The sequence below is a fragment of the Artemia sp. Qi Xiang Cuo genome, chromosome 17, assembly GCF_049724085.1.
Source record: "Artemia sp. Qi Xiang Cuo chromosome 17, ASM4972408v1, whole genome shotgun sequence".
Classification (NCBI taxonomy): Eukaryota; Metazoa; Arthropoda; class Branchiopoda; order Anostraca; family Artemiidae; genus Artemia; species Artemia sp. Qi Xiang Cuo.
The window spans coordinates 15,834,897-15,855,418 of NC_142810.1; the positions used below are offsets into that span (position 1 = coordinate 15,834,897).

General features: G+C 35.0%; 1 protein-coding gene across 1 annotated transcript in view; it reads left to right on the forward strand.

Annotated features, from left to right (window-relative positions):
- Nucleotides 1-20,522, forward strand: part of LOC148941946 (uncharacterized) — a 161,808-nt gene that overhangs the window by 113,022 nt on the left and 28,264 nt on the right. Inside the window, exons 4-5 of the mRNA XM_089103405.1 lie at nt 1,707-1,921; nt 3,370-3,558. Coding sequence (XP_088959531.1) covers nt 1,707-1,921; nt 3,370-3,558 — 404 coding nt within the window. The remainder of the gene's footprint in view (nt 1-1,706; nt 1,922-3,369; nt 3,559-20,522) is intronic.

A 20,522-nucleotide genomic window follows, 5' to 3' on the forward strand; every position in this document is an offset into this window, starting at 1 on the left:
GGCCCTTAGATATAGGGTCGAAATGTTCATTTTGGGTTAAGGCTCCACCATCTTAAGAAAAAAAATGTTTGTTGTTTCTACTTGCTGTTTGTATTAATGGGAGTGTTTTAAAGACCAGCTCTTAGTTAAATAGAAAACTTACATGAGCCATGAACTTTACATTGCTGAGTGTTTTATATCTTAAATATGAGATAGGATACATGTTAATTGTTAATTAACTAATTAATTATCGATAACGATATTAATTAACGATATTAATTAATAACGATATTAATAATATTAATTATCTAAATCGCTTTTAGAAACCACAAGTGGCAAATTTATATTGCGTGTCAGCATGACCGTATCCAGTTTTTTTTTTGTTATTTTTTTTGGGGGGGGAGGGGGTTACAAAGGTATTTTGTTTGGAGGAAGGTTAAAAAAAGACTTCAAAAACGCATCAAAAATTTGGTTATATGCATTTTTGTCACGTTTTACGAACTGGACCAACATTTTTTTTTCAGGAGGGGGGGGGGAGCCAATTGTTTGACAATTTTCAAATCTGAAAATTGTTTTGTGATTATTGAGGGTATTTTGGCTATAGTAGTTCATCTAAAAACATATTTCACGAGTATAAGTTTTTTGGCTCTATTAACGGCCATCATATGTATTAAAAAAAAAAATTCCATCTGAGATATATCAGATGCAGTTATAGATTATGAAAACTGATTTTACAACTATTTCTACGAGTGAGAAATTGGGACATAACACCTTTTAGAAAAAAGAACAATTAGTGGAAAAACAAATTTTTGTAAAAAAAACTTTGAAGTTTTCTAGAATTGTTTATTATTGAAATTTGCTTTAAAATTAACGCTTTTTCGCAATCCAATCACATTATTCGTTATTTCTGGAGAGACAAACTTGAAACCTGAACGACAAACCATTCCATCTGACGGGTTCCGAGCCAGTAAAAAAACGAAATGTTTTTTTTTTGTTAAAATATTTTGGACAGACACTCTGTTGTAAATTCATAAAAAAAAAGTTAAAAAGAAAAAATCGTTCTGCTTCAAGGCTTTTTCGCCTTTCCACTTCTTCTTGCAAAGAATGTTTAATAGTAATTAAATAAGATTAGAACTGAGCAGCAACAACTAGACATTTCACAATTTCTGAAATAAAGACAGGAAATACAGCTAATTCACCAAAAACTTTCTTTCCCATCTTAATTTAAGGGAAAGAAATTGCCAAAGAATAAAGAAAAAAATACGGTCACTTTTCAAACTGCAACGAAATTACAGTGTTAAACACTACAGAAAGCAAAAAGAAAGCAAAGAAAAAGAAAGCAAACTACAGAAAGCAAACTACAGAATGCAAAAATCATTACAGAAAGCAAAATTAATAACAAAAACAATATTTTCTCTTACAACTATAAACTATAGAATCAATATCAAAATGACAATTTTAGTTTCCTTGACAAACTTGTTTATTATGTGCGAATTTGGCTCTATTGAACAGGTGATAGGAATTATAGATCTTGTCGCTCTTTTTAATTCTTAAAATAACAGGCATGTTTAATAGATTTTTATTGTTTTTTTTTTAGTAAATTGTATGTTAAACTGCAACTTAATTCTTCAGGCCTGGACGACTTTCCCCTCTCGGCTCTCCCCGTAAAGTATATTTACCATCTTTTAAAATTTATAAATGTTTGTACACGTATATTTTTTCACCAGGGAGAGGAAAGAAGAGTAAAACCCCTCAGCCAATGATGCTAATGCCACCCCCTTTGATTGGACCAATGGTACCGCCTCCAAATTATCCTCACTATGCTCTTCCATACCCAGGCACAATGACCTTGCAAAGGCCGGGTACCAGAATGAGTGCAATTGAAGAGCCTATTTATATGCCTGGTATGGCTAGGCCAACCAGTCCGGACGCATCTTATCAGGTAGGATTAAATTTTCTTATGGTTAAACAGACACCATTTGTGTTTTCCTTCGGGAGCTTAAGAGCCAAGGACTCCGATGTGATTGTAAATCAAAATCAGGTGTGCAAAATTTTGAAAGAAAGTTTTCCACTGTTTTATGAGTTTTTAGTTTTAAGAAGGCACACAAGACCCCACTAACCCTTCCTAGATAGTGTCCCTGGTGGTAAAGTGTTGGTCTCCTACATGGAGGTAGTAACTCGGTCTATAAAGTTTAAGCGTGGGTGATACTGCAATCTGGGCCACTATAAAATTGATTTTTTTTTTCAGCTACACAAGGGTTGCCAACCCTACCTGCGAAGATTAACTATGCTTGGTTGCCACCACTTCTGCCTAGGATGGGTTTAGTTCAGTGGCCTTTTTTAAAATCAATTTAAAAAGTTTTCACAAAACAAGGTTTTCAAAGAAAAGTAAAGAGCTCCATTAAACCAAAAATGAGCAGAAATAAAGTCAAATAATTTTTTTCTTTAAGCGTAAAAGTACCACAAAAAACCATCAATAGATAAATGAAACCCAAAACGAACCGAAATTACAATAAATAACCGAGTCAAACTCAGAACGTGAAAAAATTAACAAGAGTTAGGCTGACAACCCCATGCCTTCTTAAGACCATAACATAATTTGCACTTTACTGAAAACAAAATACATTTTAAATGTTTTCCTTTTTTACTTCAATAAATAAAAATTCTTATAACTTTATAGAATAAATATCAGTATATGTATATTAAACTGACAATTCACGGCCATTAGTTTAGTGATATTAGCGGGCACCAAACTTAAGAAAGAAACCTGGGTGAAGAATTAGCCTAAAATCAGCTAACAACGTGGCAAGACTTACGAGAATATTATACTGGTTTATAAAGTTTATAATTTTGAAACAACTTAAAGAAATATCATTTAAAATAATAGTTTTCAGGTTTAAATAAACTTATAAACTTTAGGTTTATTATAAACCTAAGATGGATCCAGGGAACAAAATTTCTTATATTTGGTGTCCTTGCTGCTTTAACACCGTATGCCCCAATGGCTGCCCTGGGGCGTATGTCCTACTCGCTGAAAAATCCTACACTATGAAAAATAAGCTTTGATTTTCCTTGAAAAGCTGGAGTTTTCATTGTCCTTGCCTGGGAGCTCTCTTGCGGAGGGTGTGGGTTGAAAACAACTTGGAGAGGAACTAAAAAAAAACAAAAAAAAACTTTTAATAAAATTGAATCAGTATTGACTTGTTTCTAGAGCAATAACATGGCATCTTGACAAATTTTTCATCTTTCCTTTCTTCTTTTGAATTAACTTTTCCAATCATGTTCGAAGGACTTAAATTATTTCGCATTATATGGCGGTTGTTCCTCTGCAACCTCTTTCTTTCTCTTTCTAACATTCTAACAGATTTGTTATCTTTACAATCATTTTAGCCGTCGAACTACCCTCATGACGAATACCTCCAGCAACAGACCTATTCTACAACACTAGAAAGATCAAAATTGATGAGAAAAAAACGATTAGGTAGAGACCCTGTTGATAAAGAAGAAGATACAGTTGACGCTGGAGTATATCGCAAAGGATATTTGAATGAAAAGGCTTTTGCACGATCCATAAGACAGGTACATCCTGATAATTTTCTGATTTATTTAAAACTTTGTCCACTGTTCTCACAAAATATCTTAATAAGGTTTTAAAAGTTTTTGTATATTTTATTGGTTTTTCAATCAATTCCTAAGATTTAAAATTAGGATTTATGTGTCTGGAGAAATTGCCTATGTATTGTTGCCTACGGATTGGATTGATTCGCTGTACGAAAAGTGTGGTTCAATCCAGCTTTCTGGGGCTATAACGGGAGACAGATTCAGATGGCTAGTGTCAGGGTTGCCACCACGGTCAGTTCCTAAAGTGCTATGATTGTCAAAATTTGCGTGCTACACAAAATTTTTGGTGATACAGTCAAAAAATTGACTGTAATGGTGCTAAAATAATGCTAAAATAGCACTTTTGTGCTACAGGTGTGCTACAGGTGGTAACCGTGAGCACGCGCTACCGTGCTACACATGATGAAATAGTGCTAAAATAGTACTTTTGTGCTACAGGTACGCTGGGTAGTGTATGTTCTGCGAATGAAGGATGACAAATTGCCAAAAATTGTCCTGTTCGGCCAACCGTCTAGGACTAAACGGAAAGCAGGTCGTCCGCCGTTGGGGGTGGGAGGATGTCGTAAAGAAAGATTTAAGGGAAATGAGAACTTCCTGAGAGAGTGTGAAGAGGGAGGCTTTGAATAGATTGTAATGGGGGAGGAATGTGCGTAGTTGTGTTGGCCTCAGGCGGCTTGGTGCTGCGGTGAGTTTTAAAAGTAGTAGTAGTAATAACTTGCTCTTTAGAAAAAGGACAGCATTCTTAAATAATAACCACTGTATATATAGTTAGCAGTATGATCGTCCCCTATCTCACCCATTATAAAAACCTGGACCGAGGTGCGAGTGCTCCAGAGAACGTAAAAAAAATAAGCGACATTAGATCTTTTCAAGGGTAGACAAGTCAGATTTCTCTTGAACGCGAAACTTGGCTTCAACGTTGGAACACTAAATTTTAAAGATACTATTTTTAAATTAATTTATTCCAATACATGTATGAAAATCGGTAATTAGTTGTGCAATGTTATTATTAGATGTTTTTAGGAATTAAAAATAGGTTTCGAAGTCTCAAGTTGGTTTCAAAGGCATTTTGAGAAAGTTTCTGCCAAAATACGTGTACCAGGCTAATTGGACCGCTGATGGCAGACCAAATGAGAGGAGCTGTTTGTACGCGCCGATATAAATATATATATATATATTTTATATATATATATATATATATATATATATATATATATATATATATATATATATATATATATATATATATATATATATATATATATATATATATATATATATATATATATATATATAATTAGTTCAGATGTTTATAGGAATTACAAGTAGGTTTCGAAGTCTCGAGTTGGTTTTAAAGGTATTTTGAAAAAGTTTCTGCCAAAATACGTGTTCCAGGGTAACCATATTTATTCTTTAAAGTTCAGGAAAGGTCTGCCCATTTCATACGAAAACATTGATTGAAAACGAAACTAGTCTTATTTCGACTCTCCGCCAAAACAGGTAATTAGCTTTTTTCAAGTTTCAGAGGAACTTCAATCTGAGAAAATAAATATCACGACGTGACAAAAAAATGATAAACCATCCAGTGGTGGATCCAGAGGTGGGGACGAGGGGGCACCCCCCCACCCACCCCTAACGTAGTCTAAAGTAGTGTAATTTACCTAATTAACGCAAGTTTGCATTAATTAAACTTGTTCCTAACGTAAGTTTATCGGATCAACTTATTTTGTGCCCCCTCCCCCCTAAAAAATCCTGGGTCCGCCCCTGAAACCATCACATCTATTCCACAAGTTATTAGAAGAAAAAAAATTTCCTTATTTTCACAAGTTTCTTCAACCCCCCGCCCCCTTTTTTTGAAATACTCCAGAGGCCAATCAGTTAAGTCCACTGTATATAAATAATAGATTAAGTCATAATTTGTATATAAATTAAGTCATACCACTTGGCCATACCAGTTGCATCATACCAGTTGCAAACCACTTGGCCGGCTCACCAAGTTTTTGTTTGCTTTCGCAATTACAAATAATACATTTTCGAACCATTTCTCATTGATTGACGCATACACACTAACCCGCTAATGCATGAATAAGTGGGAAAAGCTTTTTGTTCGCACCGAGAATGAAGAGCCAGAAATCATCTGCGGTAAACTTACTGCCTAATTATATATACAGTGATAAGAGCATACAAATCTGAATGAAAACACATTTTCATAATCAATAAGACAAGCATATTTAGAACTTCTGAATTTTGTAATATAGGTTCAGTATTGTCACAGCAAACAGAGCTGAATTCAGCAGAAAATGTTTTTTCTAGTTCATATTTTCTTTGGTTTTCGAGCAACTGTTGAAGATGAAATTCTGGCGCATTTGTCTAACTTGTATTTTTAGAAAAAGAGCAGTAAACCTTTGCTATTAGCTTTTTAGTGCAATCAAAACTGCCGTAAGTCATTTATAAGACAGCAAACCCTGGAGTCTTATCAAACTATTTTTTGCTGTTTTGACAGGTTTGCCGCACTTTTCCACGGAACAAGATTCTAACTGGTGTTCCTGTTTAAAGCTGAGTGTTGCTTTTCAAAGATGCTATAATGAGGGTGTCAGACAGTTTGATACAAAAATTAAATAATTCAAAATTCTTCATTTTTTTTCCATCAAATTTCCTAAAGGTAGAAAGTTGTTAAACAATAAGTGATAACCTCACCAATGAGGTTTATCTATATATTAGTAAAGAAACCCGAGCTCCATGGCCAGACACGAACCCAGGGGTCTGTCTCTTCAATACTTGTTTACTCTTTTGATGAGTTTGCTCCTATTTTCTATTGTCATTAAGCTATTAGTCATTAATTTGATCCTATTAGTCATTAAGCTTCGTCAAGGCGTGGAGGCATGACAGCCTTTTACATACGAATATCCATAATGTTTCCTACAAATAAGGATTAATGCCAGAAATATACAAAACCATTTTGCCTTTCAAACATAAAACAATGTAGGAGATAGGCTCACCAGTGGCAATTTAAAAGATGTTATGTGATATTAGTTGTAAATCCTAAAAGACGCAAACCATCCTGCCAAACTTAGGCCCCATTCTACTACTACTAATAATAACTCAGCGCAACACCAAGCCGCCCGAAACCAACATAGTTAGGCACGCTTCTCCTCTATCCAATTTATTCAAACCCTCCCTCTTTACACCCTCCTAGGAAGTTCTCATTTCCCTTGAATGTTTCTTTACGACATATTCCAACCCCCAACCGCGGACGACCTGCTTTCCGTTTAGTCCTAAACGGTTGGCCGAAAAGGATAATATTTGGTAATCTGTCATCCCTAATTCGCAGAACATGTCCTAGCTATATCACCCTTTCTCTCATTATAGCCCTTGAAAGTAGGATTGAACCACGCTTTTCGCATAGCCTACTGTTTGAAATACGTTCAGTCAGCCGGGTACCGAGAACAATCCGTAGGTAACTTCTTTAGAAAACATCTAGCAAATCTTCTTCTGTGTTTTGGAGCGCCCATGCTTCAGAACCCTATCAGAACCTTAGCTGCACGGGGTTCGGTTAAACGAGGGTTCAGTTGCACGGGAACCCTACAAAACAGTTCAATCCGTTTTCTTCTATTTTATATTGCTCTCTCAGATAATTAGAAGCTTCGTGATGTCAGAATAGGTTATATCCTATTTTTCACTCTCAGAAATATTGAACTAATGGATCTTTTGATATTAAGATTGGTTTTGATAAACATCTAGAAATATCTACTTGTTCAGTCAACCGTGTGCTAACTGAAATGTAACATGCCGGGTTTTGTATTACCGCAGCTGAGTTGACCAAATCCTTGCCAAATCTATTATAGCCATATATATATATATATATATATATATATATATATATATATATATATATATATATATATATATATATATATATATATAAATAAATAAATTGCCAAGTAATTAGGCCTTGGCACCTAGAATGCATTAGTAAAATTGAAAGTTTTTCTAAACTTGGTAGTAATGTATTGAGCTGATTGAGAGCAGTGCTCAATAGTGCTCAAGAGCACTATTAATTCAATGTTTTGAGAGTTTTCAGAACAGTGGTGCATTCACTGCAGTATCTGCGCATACACTAACTAGGATATGTGAAATGGGGGTTCCTTCTGCCCGTGATTCTTATTTCTGAAACCTGACTTCCCAAGATCGTTCTTTCATAGCAGCCTTGGGGCACCATAAAAAGAGAACGCCCCAAAAACACACAGGGACTGAGCTACCGAACTAGTCTACAAAGCTTCAACGCCTTACTTCAACCCAACTCGAAAAATATCTGGGCGGTTGCATTGATGAGATATGACTGGCGACTCTTTTTGGATGTCCTAAGTGCCTCTTGATGTACGAGAGGATCTAAGCTGAGGTAAAGATGCTGACGGGACTGTGTGTTTTTGTCAGAGAATTTTGTATTAGTCCAACATTCCTGTATAATTGTGAATATTCATGTTGATACATATGAAACAAGAAGAAAATTTTCCCTTGACGATTTCCTGAAACAGGGCAGACTCATCCACCTTGCATACGGCTTTGTTCATTTGTATGGGATTGTATAAATAAACAAAGAGAAGGATATTTATCGCAATCTGTTAAGTCTGAAAAAACCTCTTACCCAGGTACGTTTAGGGAATTTACGGATTTAGCTTTATGGCTCATTTTTTGTTCAGTTTCGTTGGTGGTATAGCCTAATTGTAATTGTATCCAAAAAGTCAAATTGTAATTACCCTGAATTATGTGTTGCAAAGTTTTTAAAATTGCATGCTGTGTCCAGAAAAAATGTCAAAGGTCCTAGTGGCCTGAATTTTGAAGTGAATTGAGCGTATTGAACAAAAAAAAACAAAAACAACAAAATATGATAAAAGAATGTGGAATAACGGCTGCAACAATTTGAAAGCCGGCAGCTGCTATTTAATTGTAGAATTTGCGTTAATAGCCCACCCCTTAAACTGATAAAACTCTATGGATTGATCGGATCAGTTTTATTGTATCTTATTTGGTTACAGTTTATATTTTCTGTTTTCGTATGCTTTCCTTAGGTTTTGGTATGTTTTCCTATGGTTTTTCTGCTTTCCTATGGTTTTAATATATCAGCGAAAGACTACGAAATACAAGTTTGTTATCATTCCAAAGTTGAGATTTATTTCTATCCCTCAACTGATTTTTTTTTATTTTGTGTGCATGGTCCTTTAGATTGAAAATACATTGAATATTAGTGGAAAATTGTTGACAAAGGAACAGTAGTTTTTTAACAAGTTTAAATCATTCTCCAATACAAAGTCTAAGAGACATCAAAATTATGGCTCGGTGAATAGATGGATCTGAAGCTAATGAATCTAATGATACAAGTATTTAGTCCTTTTGGTGGCATTTACTGGTCCTGGATTGTCGCAAAATCGCTTGTTTTAGAGGGAACGTATACCTTAAGGTATTTATAATTTTTTTTTTTTTTAAGTTAGGAACAAAATATGATAAAATGATAAAAGAATGAGAAATAACGGCTACAACAATTTGAAGCCCAGTATGTGCCATTAAATTTTAGGACTTGTGTTAATACCCTCTAAACTAATAAAGCTCTAAGGATTGGTCGGACCAGTTTTATTCTATTGGGCCTAGAAGGTTTCGTTGTTTTTTTTCTCCAAAATGTAGAAGGTTTCGTTATTTTTTTTTTCTAAAATAAGTTATGTTGGATTTTCATACTCACATTGGAGAATGGGGGTTTATATTTTTGACAAAGAAAAAAAAACTAAATAAACGTACCTTTTACCTTCTGTTAAATTCATGAGGTGTTTTATTTCCCCTCTTATTTTACTGAAACCGAATTGGTCCAGTCCATACCAAATTTACTAAAGCACTTCATATTCGAATTCCATTAACTCCATCTGTAAGGTCAGACTTCAATCCTTTAACGGCGAGTCGTATTGTATGGAACCTGAATCAGCATTTAACTTTTTCAAAAAAACGGTTCACAATTTTTTTTTTCTCTTTAATTTTTATTCTCTTTATGAGTTAAGTTGTATAGCATTTAATTGACGCGTGTCTTCCTCCTCCTTCACAGGAAAAGAGAACAATGTGGAGACTAGGGCCATGTATTATATGATTAATGCTTAATGTCTAGCTCTTATGTATATTTATATTCAATTCAATAAGCCAAAAAACACACCAACATAATATCTTCGGTACTTATGTATTATAACCAGCTCACTCAAGAAGTGAAGTTAGGTTAATCGTAATGAAATATACCAAAATATGATGAAAATATAATACTTTAGAAACAAAATTATGGAAACTGCAACAGAGAATTATGTAAATCAGGGCGCCGAGAACGCATTATATTAAATACCTAACCAAAGTACCAACTCTATATATAAGATATTTAATAAAAACATACCTACAGTGTAGTTTATCTCTCTCAGGCTAAGCTGATTATCACCGAATACGTACTGAAATACAGAGAGAAACCGGTTCTACTCAGATAAAGAACTTGACTGGGGTGGCTATAATACATAAGTACCGTATATTCTTCTTAGATGACCCAAGTAATCCAAGTTACTCGATAATTAAACTTTTGACATCTATAACATTCCTGAAATATAAAATGAAAGTCTCAACTTTTCTGCTTAATTAGACAGTCTCCTTTTATGTTCAGTTTTGGCGGGAGGTACAGCCTAACAATTGAAATTATAATTACTCAAAAAGACTTTAATTGTTCGTCACAAAGTTTTAAATTACATACTCTGCCTAATTCATCCAGAAAAAATTGAAGCAATTATCATTGTCAGAAAAAAACAAAGATGCCAGGGGCCAGAATTTGAGTTTAATTGAATTAAAAAAAAATAGATGAACCACCAAATATCGTGAAAAAGAAAAAAAGGAATATGATGAAATTGCTTAAAATTGACGGAGGGAGTTTTGACTGAGGTAAGTTGAAACGTGTTGCGGGAAAAATTCTAAACTTAGATTAAGAGCCTATCCCCTGAAACGCAATCTCCATAAACTAGTGTGGTCCGTTTTTTCCTACCTTATTTGCTTCTGTTTTGGCAAAATGAGCTATGTGCTTTTCTCATTTGCAGAAATAGCTGGGAAGTGGAACTTCTGAGATAAAGGGTGTTTTTATTGCTATCTTTATATCTAAAAAATATTTCCTTACACACAACTTATGCACAATGACAGTAAATCAATATAAAACCCATTATTCAGTTTTTCTGCTCTTGTGTAAAATTTGTAACATCGCTAACATGTATAACGCTTTTTAATAATGACATATTTTGTTCATTTATTGTTTTTGTTTTTTAATACCTGAATTTTATTGCTTCGCTGATAGGATTTTTCCTATTTTTAAATTTGTTCAAATGTGCCACTTAAACACAAAATTCAGTGGCAATCATGTTGAATATGAGTAAATATGTAAGTTCTACGTCAAACAAGTTGAGTAGATTTTGCCAAAAATTGGTGACAAAAAAAGGCTGTTGTGGAAAGATGAAAGTATTGTTCTAAATTTGAAAAAAAAATTCCTTGTACACAGAACTTATTCAAAACAACTGTCAAAAAACATAAAACCCATTATTCAGTTTTTCCTCTCTTGTGTAAAATCTATAACGTCTCTAACATGTATAACGTTTTTTAATACTGATATATGTTGTTCATTGTATTGTTTTTGATTTTTAAACCTGAATTTTATTCCTTCGCTGATAGGATTTTTCCTATTTTTAAATTCATTCAAATGTGCCAATTGAAAAAAATTCAGTGGCAATTGTGGTGAATCTGAGTAAATATTTGGGTTCTACGTCAAACAAGCTGAATTGATTTTGCCAAAAATTGGTGTTAAAAAAAACTGTTGTGGAAAGTTCAAAATATTGGTTGAAAGTTGAAAAAAAAAATATTTCCTTGTACACAGATCTTATTCACAATTATAGTAAAAAACATAAAACCCATTATTGAGTTTTTTCTGCTCTTATGTAAAATTTATAACATCTCTAACATGTATAACGCTTTTTAATACTGACATATTTTGTTCATTTATTGTTTTTGTTTTGTCATACCTGAATTTTATTCCTTCAATAATAGGTATTTCCCTATTTTTAAATGTATTCCATTGTGCCACCAAAAAAATTTTTTAGTGGCAATTGTGTTGAATCTGAGTAAAGATTTGGGTTCTACGTCAAACAAGTTGAGTAGATTTTATCAAAAATTGGTGTTAAAAAAACTGCTGTAGAAAGTTGAAAGTATTGGTTGAAAGTTGAAAAAAAATTCCTTGTTCACAGAACTTATTCACAATTACAGTCAACAAACATAAAACCCATTATTCAGTTCTTCTGCTCTTGTGTAAAATCTATAACCTATTTTGTTCATTTATTGTTTTTGTTTTGTAATACCTGAATTTTTATTCCTTCACTGATAGGATTTTTCCTATTTTTAACTTCATTCAAATGTGCCACACTTAAAGATCTTTTGTGGAAAGTTGAAAGTATTGGAAAATAATCAAAAATTGAGCTTTTAAGCCGTTGTTAATTTATCAATTTATTTGTAGTTATCAGTTGCTTGTAAATTTCGGTTGTAATAATTTTCAAAGGGTATACTGGAGCCCCTTAAAGTACCATGGACAGTGTAGTCGAGGTCTGATTGTTTGAGTTGGCCAAATGGATATTTCACAACAAAAATGTCTCTAAAAATTTTATTAATCTGTAATTCAATTTAAAGACTGAGTTTCATGTAGGAGCGGAAAAGCAATATTAGTTGAAATATTTGTTGGAAAGTCATTATATCTTTCTATAGAGGGGAAAGGAAGAGTGTTTATATACACAATTTTTTATTTTTTTTTGGAGGGGGGGGGGTCAAAACTCGAAACCCTCCGGCTTGGATACGGCCTTGTTTACACCCTAGAATCTAAAACCCAATGCGTCTTTAATTTTATTCAAGTAACAGGTATGGGGTAGTGTAAGGTCTATATAAAATCTTCTGAATGCAAACGGCTGTGTTAAAATCTGAAAGAGAAATCTGAATTCTCAGGTTAGCCACTAATGATACCTTTCGCCACAATTTTAAAAATGACTGGAAATGTACCACTTATATTAATTGTCTGAGAATTTGACCAGAATGAAAAATGCTAGTGGCATAAAAATATGAACCCTCTACCTGAACTTCAGTGTCAATTTTAATCTTCAAATTAGTCATGTACAAGATTCGATCATCGGTCGTGCTAGTTTAGATAAATTATTCTTCTTATTATAAGATAATAAATTGCATGGATTTTCTTGGTACTTAGGTATTATACGGGCACCCACCGCTATATATTGTATAAGGAAACCAGACATGGAGACCCGTCAAACGGGTATATTCTATCTAAATTGATTGCAAAGCGTGGTTTCTTATTGAGTTTACAATATTTAAACAATTGTTTTTGGGGGTTTAGGGGGGAGGTACCTAGGTTAGGTTAGGTTACGTATTTAATATATGCTATACTTTACCCCACCCCCTAATTTGCAAATATACAGCCCAAATTTGTTTCTATACCATTATATATTCATCAAGTTTTATTTTATTTCATTAGCATTAACCAAACGTGACTTCTTTCCTGGGGCCCGTATAATGCATAAGTATATTTTTTTGAAAATACTTATTTTTGACAAAATCAATTGACTAATGGACAATTTTTCGGGGCTTGGTCTGTTTTGACGGGCGTTTTCGGGCTGAAAAGCCTCTTCCTGGCTAATGTATCTATTATGGGCTGCCTCCCCGTAGTAGCATAATATTTGTAGGCATGAATATGTAATGAGTCGGAGGTAATAGACTTGAGACTGTCTGTGCAGGATTTCAACTCTTGTTGATAGAAGGGCATTGCCAAGTGCTGAAAACTATGTTGTGACCAAGATTGACCCAGGATTGCACAAAGCCCCCATTCATGGAGGTCCCAGGGAGTTCTTGCTGTCCGGTTCTAAGCCGGCTTAAGCCCTTCGGTATAGACTTGAGAAGATATTTGATCCCCGCCCTGCACTGGTATCCGGGATCATTGCTTTTCCTGAGGCGAAAATAATTTCAATGATTTAAAGAACATGAAAATTGGAACTTGGAATGTTACGACATTAAAAAATGACTATCGTATCGACATTTTGACTGACGAACTCAGATGATTCGAACCGGATTTATTAGGAGTTTAAGAAACTCATATCCCAGGGGTAGGAAGCATGAAATTAGGTGATATAGAATTTGTTTACTCAGGCAGGAAGGATGGGGTACATAGACAGGCAGTAGGGCTCATGATGAATAAGGAAGCTGCTAAGTCTTGTTTAGGCTGGGAAGGCATTAAAAATCGAATATTAATCGCTCATTTCATGTCTAGAAAGCTCAGGGTATCAGTTATAGTAGTATACGCCCCTGTAGAACCGACTGACGGAGATACTAGTGACTCAGATGAATTTTACTTACAGTTACACGAGCAAATAGACTGGGTCCCAGGTAGAAATATGATGTTATTACTGGGAGATTTTAACGCCCAGGTTGGTAGAAATGGGATAGATGGTATCCTAGCCTAAGTAAATTTGTTGTAGGAAAAGAAAATAGTAATGGATACAGACTTTTGTAATTTTGTAGGTATAACAATCTATTTATAACCAATTCATTGTTTGGTCATAAAATGGCTCATAAGTTAACATGGTATTCACGTAATGGTAAGACAGCAAACCTTAATGATTATATTATAGTAAATTGGAGACTGGCAGGATCAATACAAGATACTAGGGTATATAGGAATGCTGTTATTGATGTTAAAAGTAAAGATTACCATCTAGTAGTGTCCAGGGTTAATTTAAAGCTGAAATTTTGGAAGGGTACCTACCTTCTGGGAAGTTATGATGTTGGTAGACTCCAGTATGACAATTTGAGAGAAACCTTTGAGGCACAGTTTAATACTGAACTAGAGAGTTTAAAATTTGATAATGTGGAAGATGATTGGAATAATTTTAGGAAAACAATTTGTGAAGTTACTAAAGGTTTGTTAGGAAAGAAAGCTAGAACTGCAGCTAAGAATATTAGTGAAAAAGCTTTATGTTTAATAGAAAGGAGAAAGGACCTGTACAAGAATTATCAGAGTGATAGATCTTTGAAAACAAAAGAAATGTAAAGAAAGGGGAGAAAGCCCTAAAATATGAACTAAGGAGGTGTGAAGTGGAGGCCATGGATAAAATTGCTGAGGATCTGGAAGATGCAGCTAGACGGCATAATAATAAAATATTGTACTGGCACGTTAACAAATTGAGAGGGAGTAGTCAATCCGGACTTGGCCCAGTTAAAGATAGGAATGGGGTCGCAATTAGCGATAAGGAAAAAACTAAAGAGAGATGGGCCGAACATTTTGAGAATTTGCTTAACCGAGATAGAGTTGCAGGAAAAAAAATAGAGGAAAATGAAAAAGTATGTGATACCTTGGATGTGAAGGAAGATTTGTTTTGTGAGGAGGAATTAGCAACAGTACTAAAAGGATTAAAGAATAATGAGGCTCCAGGTGCGGATAGGGTTGTAAATGAGTTTCTTAAATATGGTGGCGCTGAGGTTAAAAATAAGTTACTAAAGATTATGAATATGGTTTTTAAAAAAGGGGAAGTACCTAACGATTTTAGGAAAACCTTAATTAAGCCCCTTTATAAGAAAGGTGATAAAAGTGAGTGTGGTAATTATCGAGGTATTAGTCTGGTTTCTGTAGGTAGTAAATTACTTAGTAATATGATGCTTTTTAGACTGAGAGATGCCGTAGACAAAGTTTTAAGAGAAGAGCAGTGCGGTTTTCGAAAAGGTAGAGGATGTGTCGACCAAATTTTCACTCTTAGGCTAATAATTGAGAAGTGCCTGAATTTTCAAACACCTTTGGTCCTCAATTTTATAGATTATGACCAAGTGTTCGATTCTGTTGATAGAAGAGCTTTAATAAAGGTTTTATCCTGGTATTGTATACCAGACAAATACATTAAAGTGATTACTGCTATGTACGAGAATAATTCTGCTGCGGTTAAGATAGTAAATGAGGTTAGCAGCTGGTTTTGTATTAAATCAGGAGTTAAACAGGGCTGTGTTCTATCCCCCTTTATATGGATTATTTTGATGGACTTTGTCTTAAGGAGCACAGGAAAGACAATGGGAGAACATGGAATCAAACGGGAAGGAAAAAGTTTCCTAGACTTCGATTAAGCAGATGATATAAGCATCCTAAATGAAAGTGTGAGCAAAATGAATGAAGTTTTAGTGGTTTTGCGCGTTCAGGGTGCTAAAGTTGGTTTAAAAATTAATGTTAGGAAGACTAAATCACTAAAGATAGGAATAAGTGAACATGAAAAGGTGATGTTGGGTAATGAAAAGATTGATCAGATTGGTGGGCAGCTTCACTTACCTTGGTAGTATTATTAGTAAAGATGGTGGGAGCAGTGAAGATGTTAAATATAGAATAGCCAAGGTTCAGGGTGTTTTTTCACAGTTAAAAAAAGTCTGACCGTATTTCAAACAATAGGCTGTACGAAAAATGTGCTTCAATACTACTTTCTAGGGCAATAAAGAAAGAAACGTTGAGATGTCTAGGCCACGTTGTACGGATGAAAGATGACAGATTACCGAAGACGATTCTTTTTACCCAACCGTTTAGGGCTAAACGGAAAGCAGGTCGTCCCCGGCTGGGGTGGGAGGCTGTCATAAAAACAGATTTAAAGGAAATGAGAACTTAGTGGGCGGGTGTAAAAAGGTAGGCTTTGAATAGATTGGAGTGGAGGAGGAGTGTGCGTAGCTGTGTTGGCCTCAGGCGGCTTGGTGCTGCGGTAAGTTGTTAGTAGTAGTAGTAGTAGGAATTTGATACAGATGTGGAAAGTGTGACTTAATCTAACAGTGAAAACTGTTGAATGCTAAAAAGTTAATGATTCTCAAGACATTGCAAAATTCGAAAAAGAGCCACAGCGCACTGAAGAGGTGAAGAGAGGGGAGGTGTGTGTATCCTTACATGTACAGATGTATTTATCTGGGGGGAGGGATTTTTTCAGGTGCTCAAAAATTGCAAAAAAGTATTTTTATCCCATTGGATTTGTAGGAACATAGGGGGCTCGAAAATTACCAGACTAATGGATAAAGAGAAGAAGCAATCAGTCAGGCTCTAACATAGGAATTTCACAAAAATATAGCACTGGCCATTATATATCGAAACTTTTTCTTGTTGAATGTTGAACAGACCACATAAATTTTGGGAATACACGCAGTACTGGAGGCCATGTTTTCATCCTGGAACAATACAGAGATAGCCTGTAGTTGGTCGGTCAAAGGTATTTGAATATTTTCCCAAATACATGTCCCAAAATACACGTCCCGAATTTTCCTAATTGAAAAGTTTCTTTCGACGGGAACAACGAGTTTCTTTTCCTTTTTTTTTGTGCGTGTGTGTGTGTAGGCGATTGTGGTTTTGCTGATCTTTTTATGCATGTTTCCTTTGCATCTTTCTTCTGTTTTCGTTTTTGTAACGTTTGTGGTTTTCCTCGTCTTTTTATGCATGTGTTATGTACTTTTTTGTGCAGCGTTTGTGGTCTTCTACGTCTTCCTATGCATGTATTCTTTTGTTTTGTGGTGTTTGTAGGTTTCCTCGTCTTTTTATGCATGTGTTATGTACTTTTATGTGCAGCGTTTGTGGTCTTCTACGTCTTCCTATGCATGTATTCTTTTGTTTTGTGGTGTTTGTAGGTTTCCTCGTCTTTTTATGCATGTGTTATGTACTTTTTTGTGTAGCGTTTGTGTTTTTCCACGTCTTTCTATGCATGTATTATCTACTTTCTTTTGTTTGGGTTTTGTAGCGTTTGTGGGTTTCCTCATCTATTTATGCATGTGTTATGTATTTTATTTTGTTTTTGTTCTTTTTGTGTAGCGTTTGTGGTTTTTCTTATAGTTTTATGCATGTATAAGCTAACTATTATTTTCCTGTTGATAGCTTATTCCCAGTGATAAATGCCTCCGGCTGTGAATTTGAAATTTTTCGACTTGATTCAAGCTTTAACTTCACCCTTTTCTTCCATTCAAAACTTGTTTGCCTTTATTTAATTTGAATGAAACGCTTCAAATGCGCCACATGCTGGTCGAAAAATAACCAAGCAGCTATGCTGACGAAATTTGAGGAAGTCAATGTCCGCTGAAGAGCTTTGGCATGTGCGTGAATACAACCAGTTTCTCTTTTTCAAAAATTTTAATCACATGAAAATATTACTAATGACTAAAGATAGTCCGTCATTTGCTAATGAAGGGGCATTAACAAGATTGGAAAAATGGAAAGTTATTTAATATCAAAGGCAGTGTTTCCACTTCTACCGATTTTTTGAAGATCTACCGAATTCCAGATCCCTCTCCCGAAGTTCGTATTTTCGGCAGAAAATCAGTAGCTTGCTCTCAAACTGAGAGCCAGCTACGGATTCCTTACCGAAAATTGCCGAGTTTACAGATTGAAAAGGAAATTGGAAACACTGACCATAGATGAAGTCCAGAATAGAGAATATATTGTGTTCTTGATGCTAAATCACGTGCTCAAAGCGTGAATGAATAAACGTCGCTCTGCTGATCACCCCTTCGAGGACAGCTTAGCAAACGGTGTGTGACAATTATTTAAGAAATATGAAAATTTCAGATGCGTCTCTTAGGTGTGACAGTGACGATAAAGGTTGGAAAATAACATTAACTGCAAGGGGTGCTGCCATGGAGGGAAAATTCTAAACCAAAATCTCGATAGACTCATTATTTTTGATTTGCTGAAAGAGCTATGTGCGTAAGTGCACCATCAAGCAATATTATACTGTGATAAGACCTAAAATGCTTTCAGCATACCTTTAGGATTTCCGCCTGGGTAAAAAGGCCTAGGAACGCTGCTTAATGGTTCGAAAAATTCTATGGCGGAACGGGTGAATTCAAAAAAAGAGACTGGTGACACTGAATTAGATGACACTGATCATTTTTATCTTTTTCCGTAGCCTTTTGGTCGCTTCTTTTCCTCTAATTATTAACATATTATTTTTATTAGGATACTGAAACTTTACAAAAACATCACGCAAAAAATTATGAATCATAGGCAGCGCGATAGCGCTGCCTAAGTAAAGAACAATGTTGACACAGTGTATTTTTTTTTTCTTTCATACCAGGGCACTTCGTATCGAAGGAGGTGTCGTAGAAACTTGGAAAAGGGCTCATTCGATTGGAACGGCTAGTGCAAACATAATTTGCACTTTACTGAAAAAAATACAAATGAATTTGAATTGTCAGTTTAATATACATATACTGATATTTGGTAATCAAAATGTTAATATTATTTGATTTATTAAAGTTATGAAAGTAAAAACGTTTATATTTATTCAGTAAAGTGCAAATTATGTTCTGGCCTTGGGAAGGCATAGGGGTTTTGAGCCCTACTCATGTTAATTTCTGCTCGTTTTGAGTTTGACTCGGTTATTTATTGTAATTTCTGTTCGTTTTGGGTTTCATTTATTTATCGATGCTGATTTGTGGTAGTTTCACGCTTGGTAGATTATTTGATTTTATTTTTTGCTCATTTTTGGTTTAATGGAGTTATTTACTTATCTTTGAAAAACTTATTTTGCGGAAAAAGTTTTTTTTAATTAATATTAAGCAGCGAAGTCATTATTCAGGAATCCTGCTGTCATTGTGCCCTCGCCTCAACATTTGATGCATCTTTCTTATGTGTATGATCATCACATGAAAAACATATAAGAGTGGAAGCTGGCGCTAGTTGAGGAAAGAAAAATAGCCTCCGCCATCTAGCCTTTGCCAACTTTTCCTTTTTACCCTGCCTGTTACTGCAACACTTGTCTTTTCAGGTACTTTAAAATATAGGTTAAAGTAAACAAAGCAGACTTCTGCCACCAGGAGGCTTATCAGTTTGAAATCAACTTGGCTACTTCACCTGGAAAGATTTGTCAAGCCAACAAAGCTTTATGCAGACTATATTTTTACTTTGAAGTAGTAACTGAAAAAAAAATTGTTTTAAAAAAAGATAAAGCTTACGGCACTAGGACCATTAAGGGCCAACCGGCGGTGCTGATCTCCGTTTCTTGGCGCTTCAGCCAGGAAGTGAAATGGGGGGTCGGGGGCCAACCATCCTGTGTTTTCACACACCCTTCCTGTTTTACCTTCCCCAGATATCTCCGGGTACCAGTTTAGAGCTGGGTCGACTCTGGCTGAGCTTACAGAGTCACACCACTGACCCTCGTCCCAAACCAAATAACTGGGTACACCAGGATTCGAACCCTCTCTGACAAAGAATCCCAACTCCAGCAAATCCACCTGTTTACCACTTATAAAAAAATCAGCTTTAATACTAGGACAATGCGGATTAACTGTATCAATTTTGGAGAAAGATGCGGAATATAATGCTGCACATTAATAACAAATGCTGCACATGGTGTTTTAAAATAGTGTCCAGAGCCAATGATGGACCCTGGAAAAGAGAAGAAGAATAAAATCTCAGTATAGCCAATGATACACATTCTACACATTATTTGCATACTCGTGTACATAGCCAATAACATACCTTGGAGAGACAAGAGGATGGGAGACAAAAGAATGAGGCGATGGAATATATTAAGCCTAGGATGTGCGTAATATACATAACCATGTACTATGCACCATATTTTGTTATAAACGTTCTGTCCACGCTTTAAAATAGAAGAGAGAGCAATATGATATCAGAAACAGCGCCATTGTCTTGGTGAGCTTCACATGTACACAAAAGGTTTGTTCATGAAGAGCAAGTTTCCACATACAACCCTGACCCCAATTGTTTTTCTTCTTTTTTTTTGTCTCTCAGTCTCAGCCCACAAAAGATAAAAAAATGGTCATTACATCAGTGCTCCCTTTTTTAGGTTATCCGAATT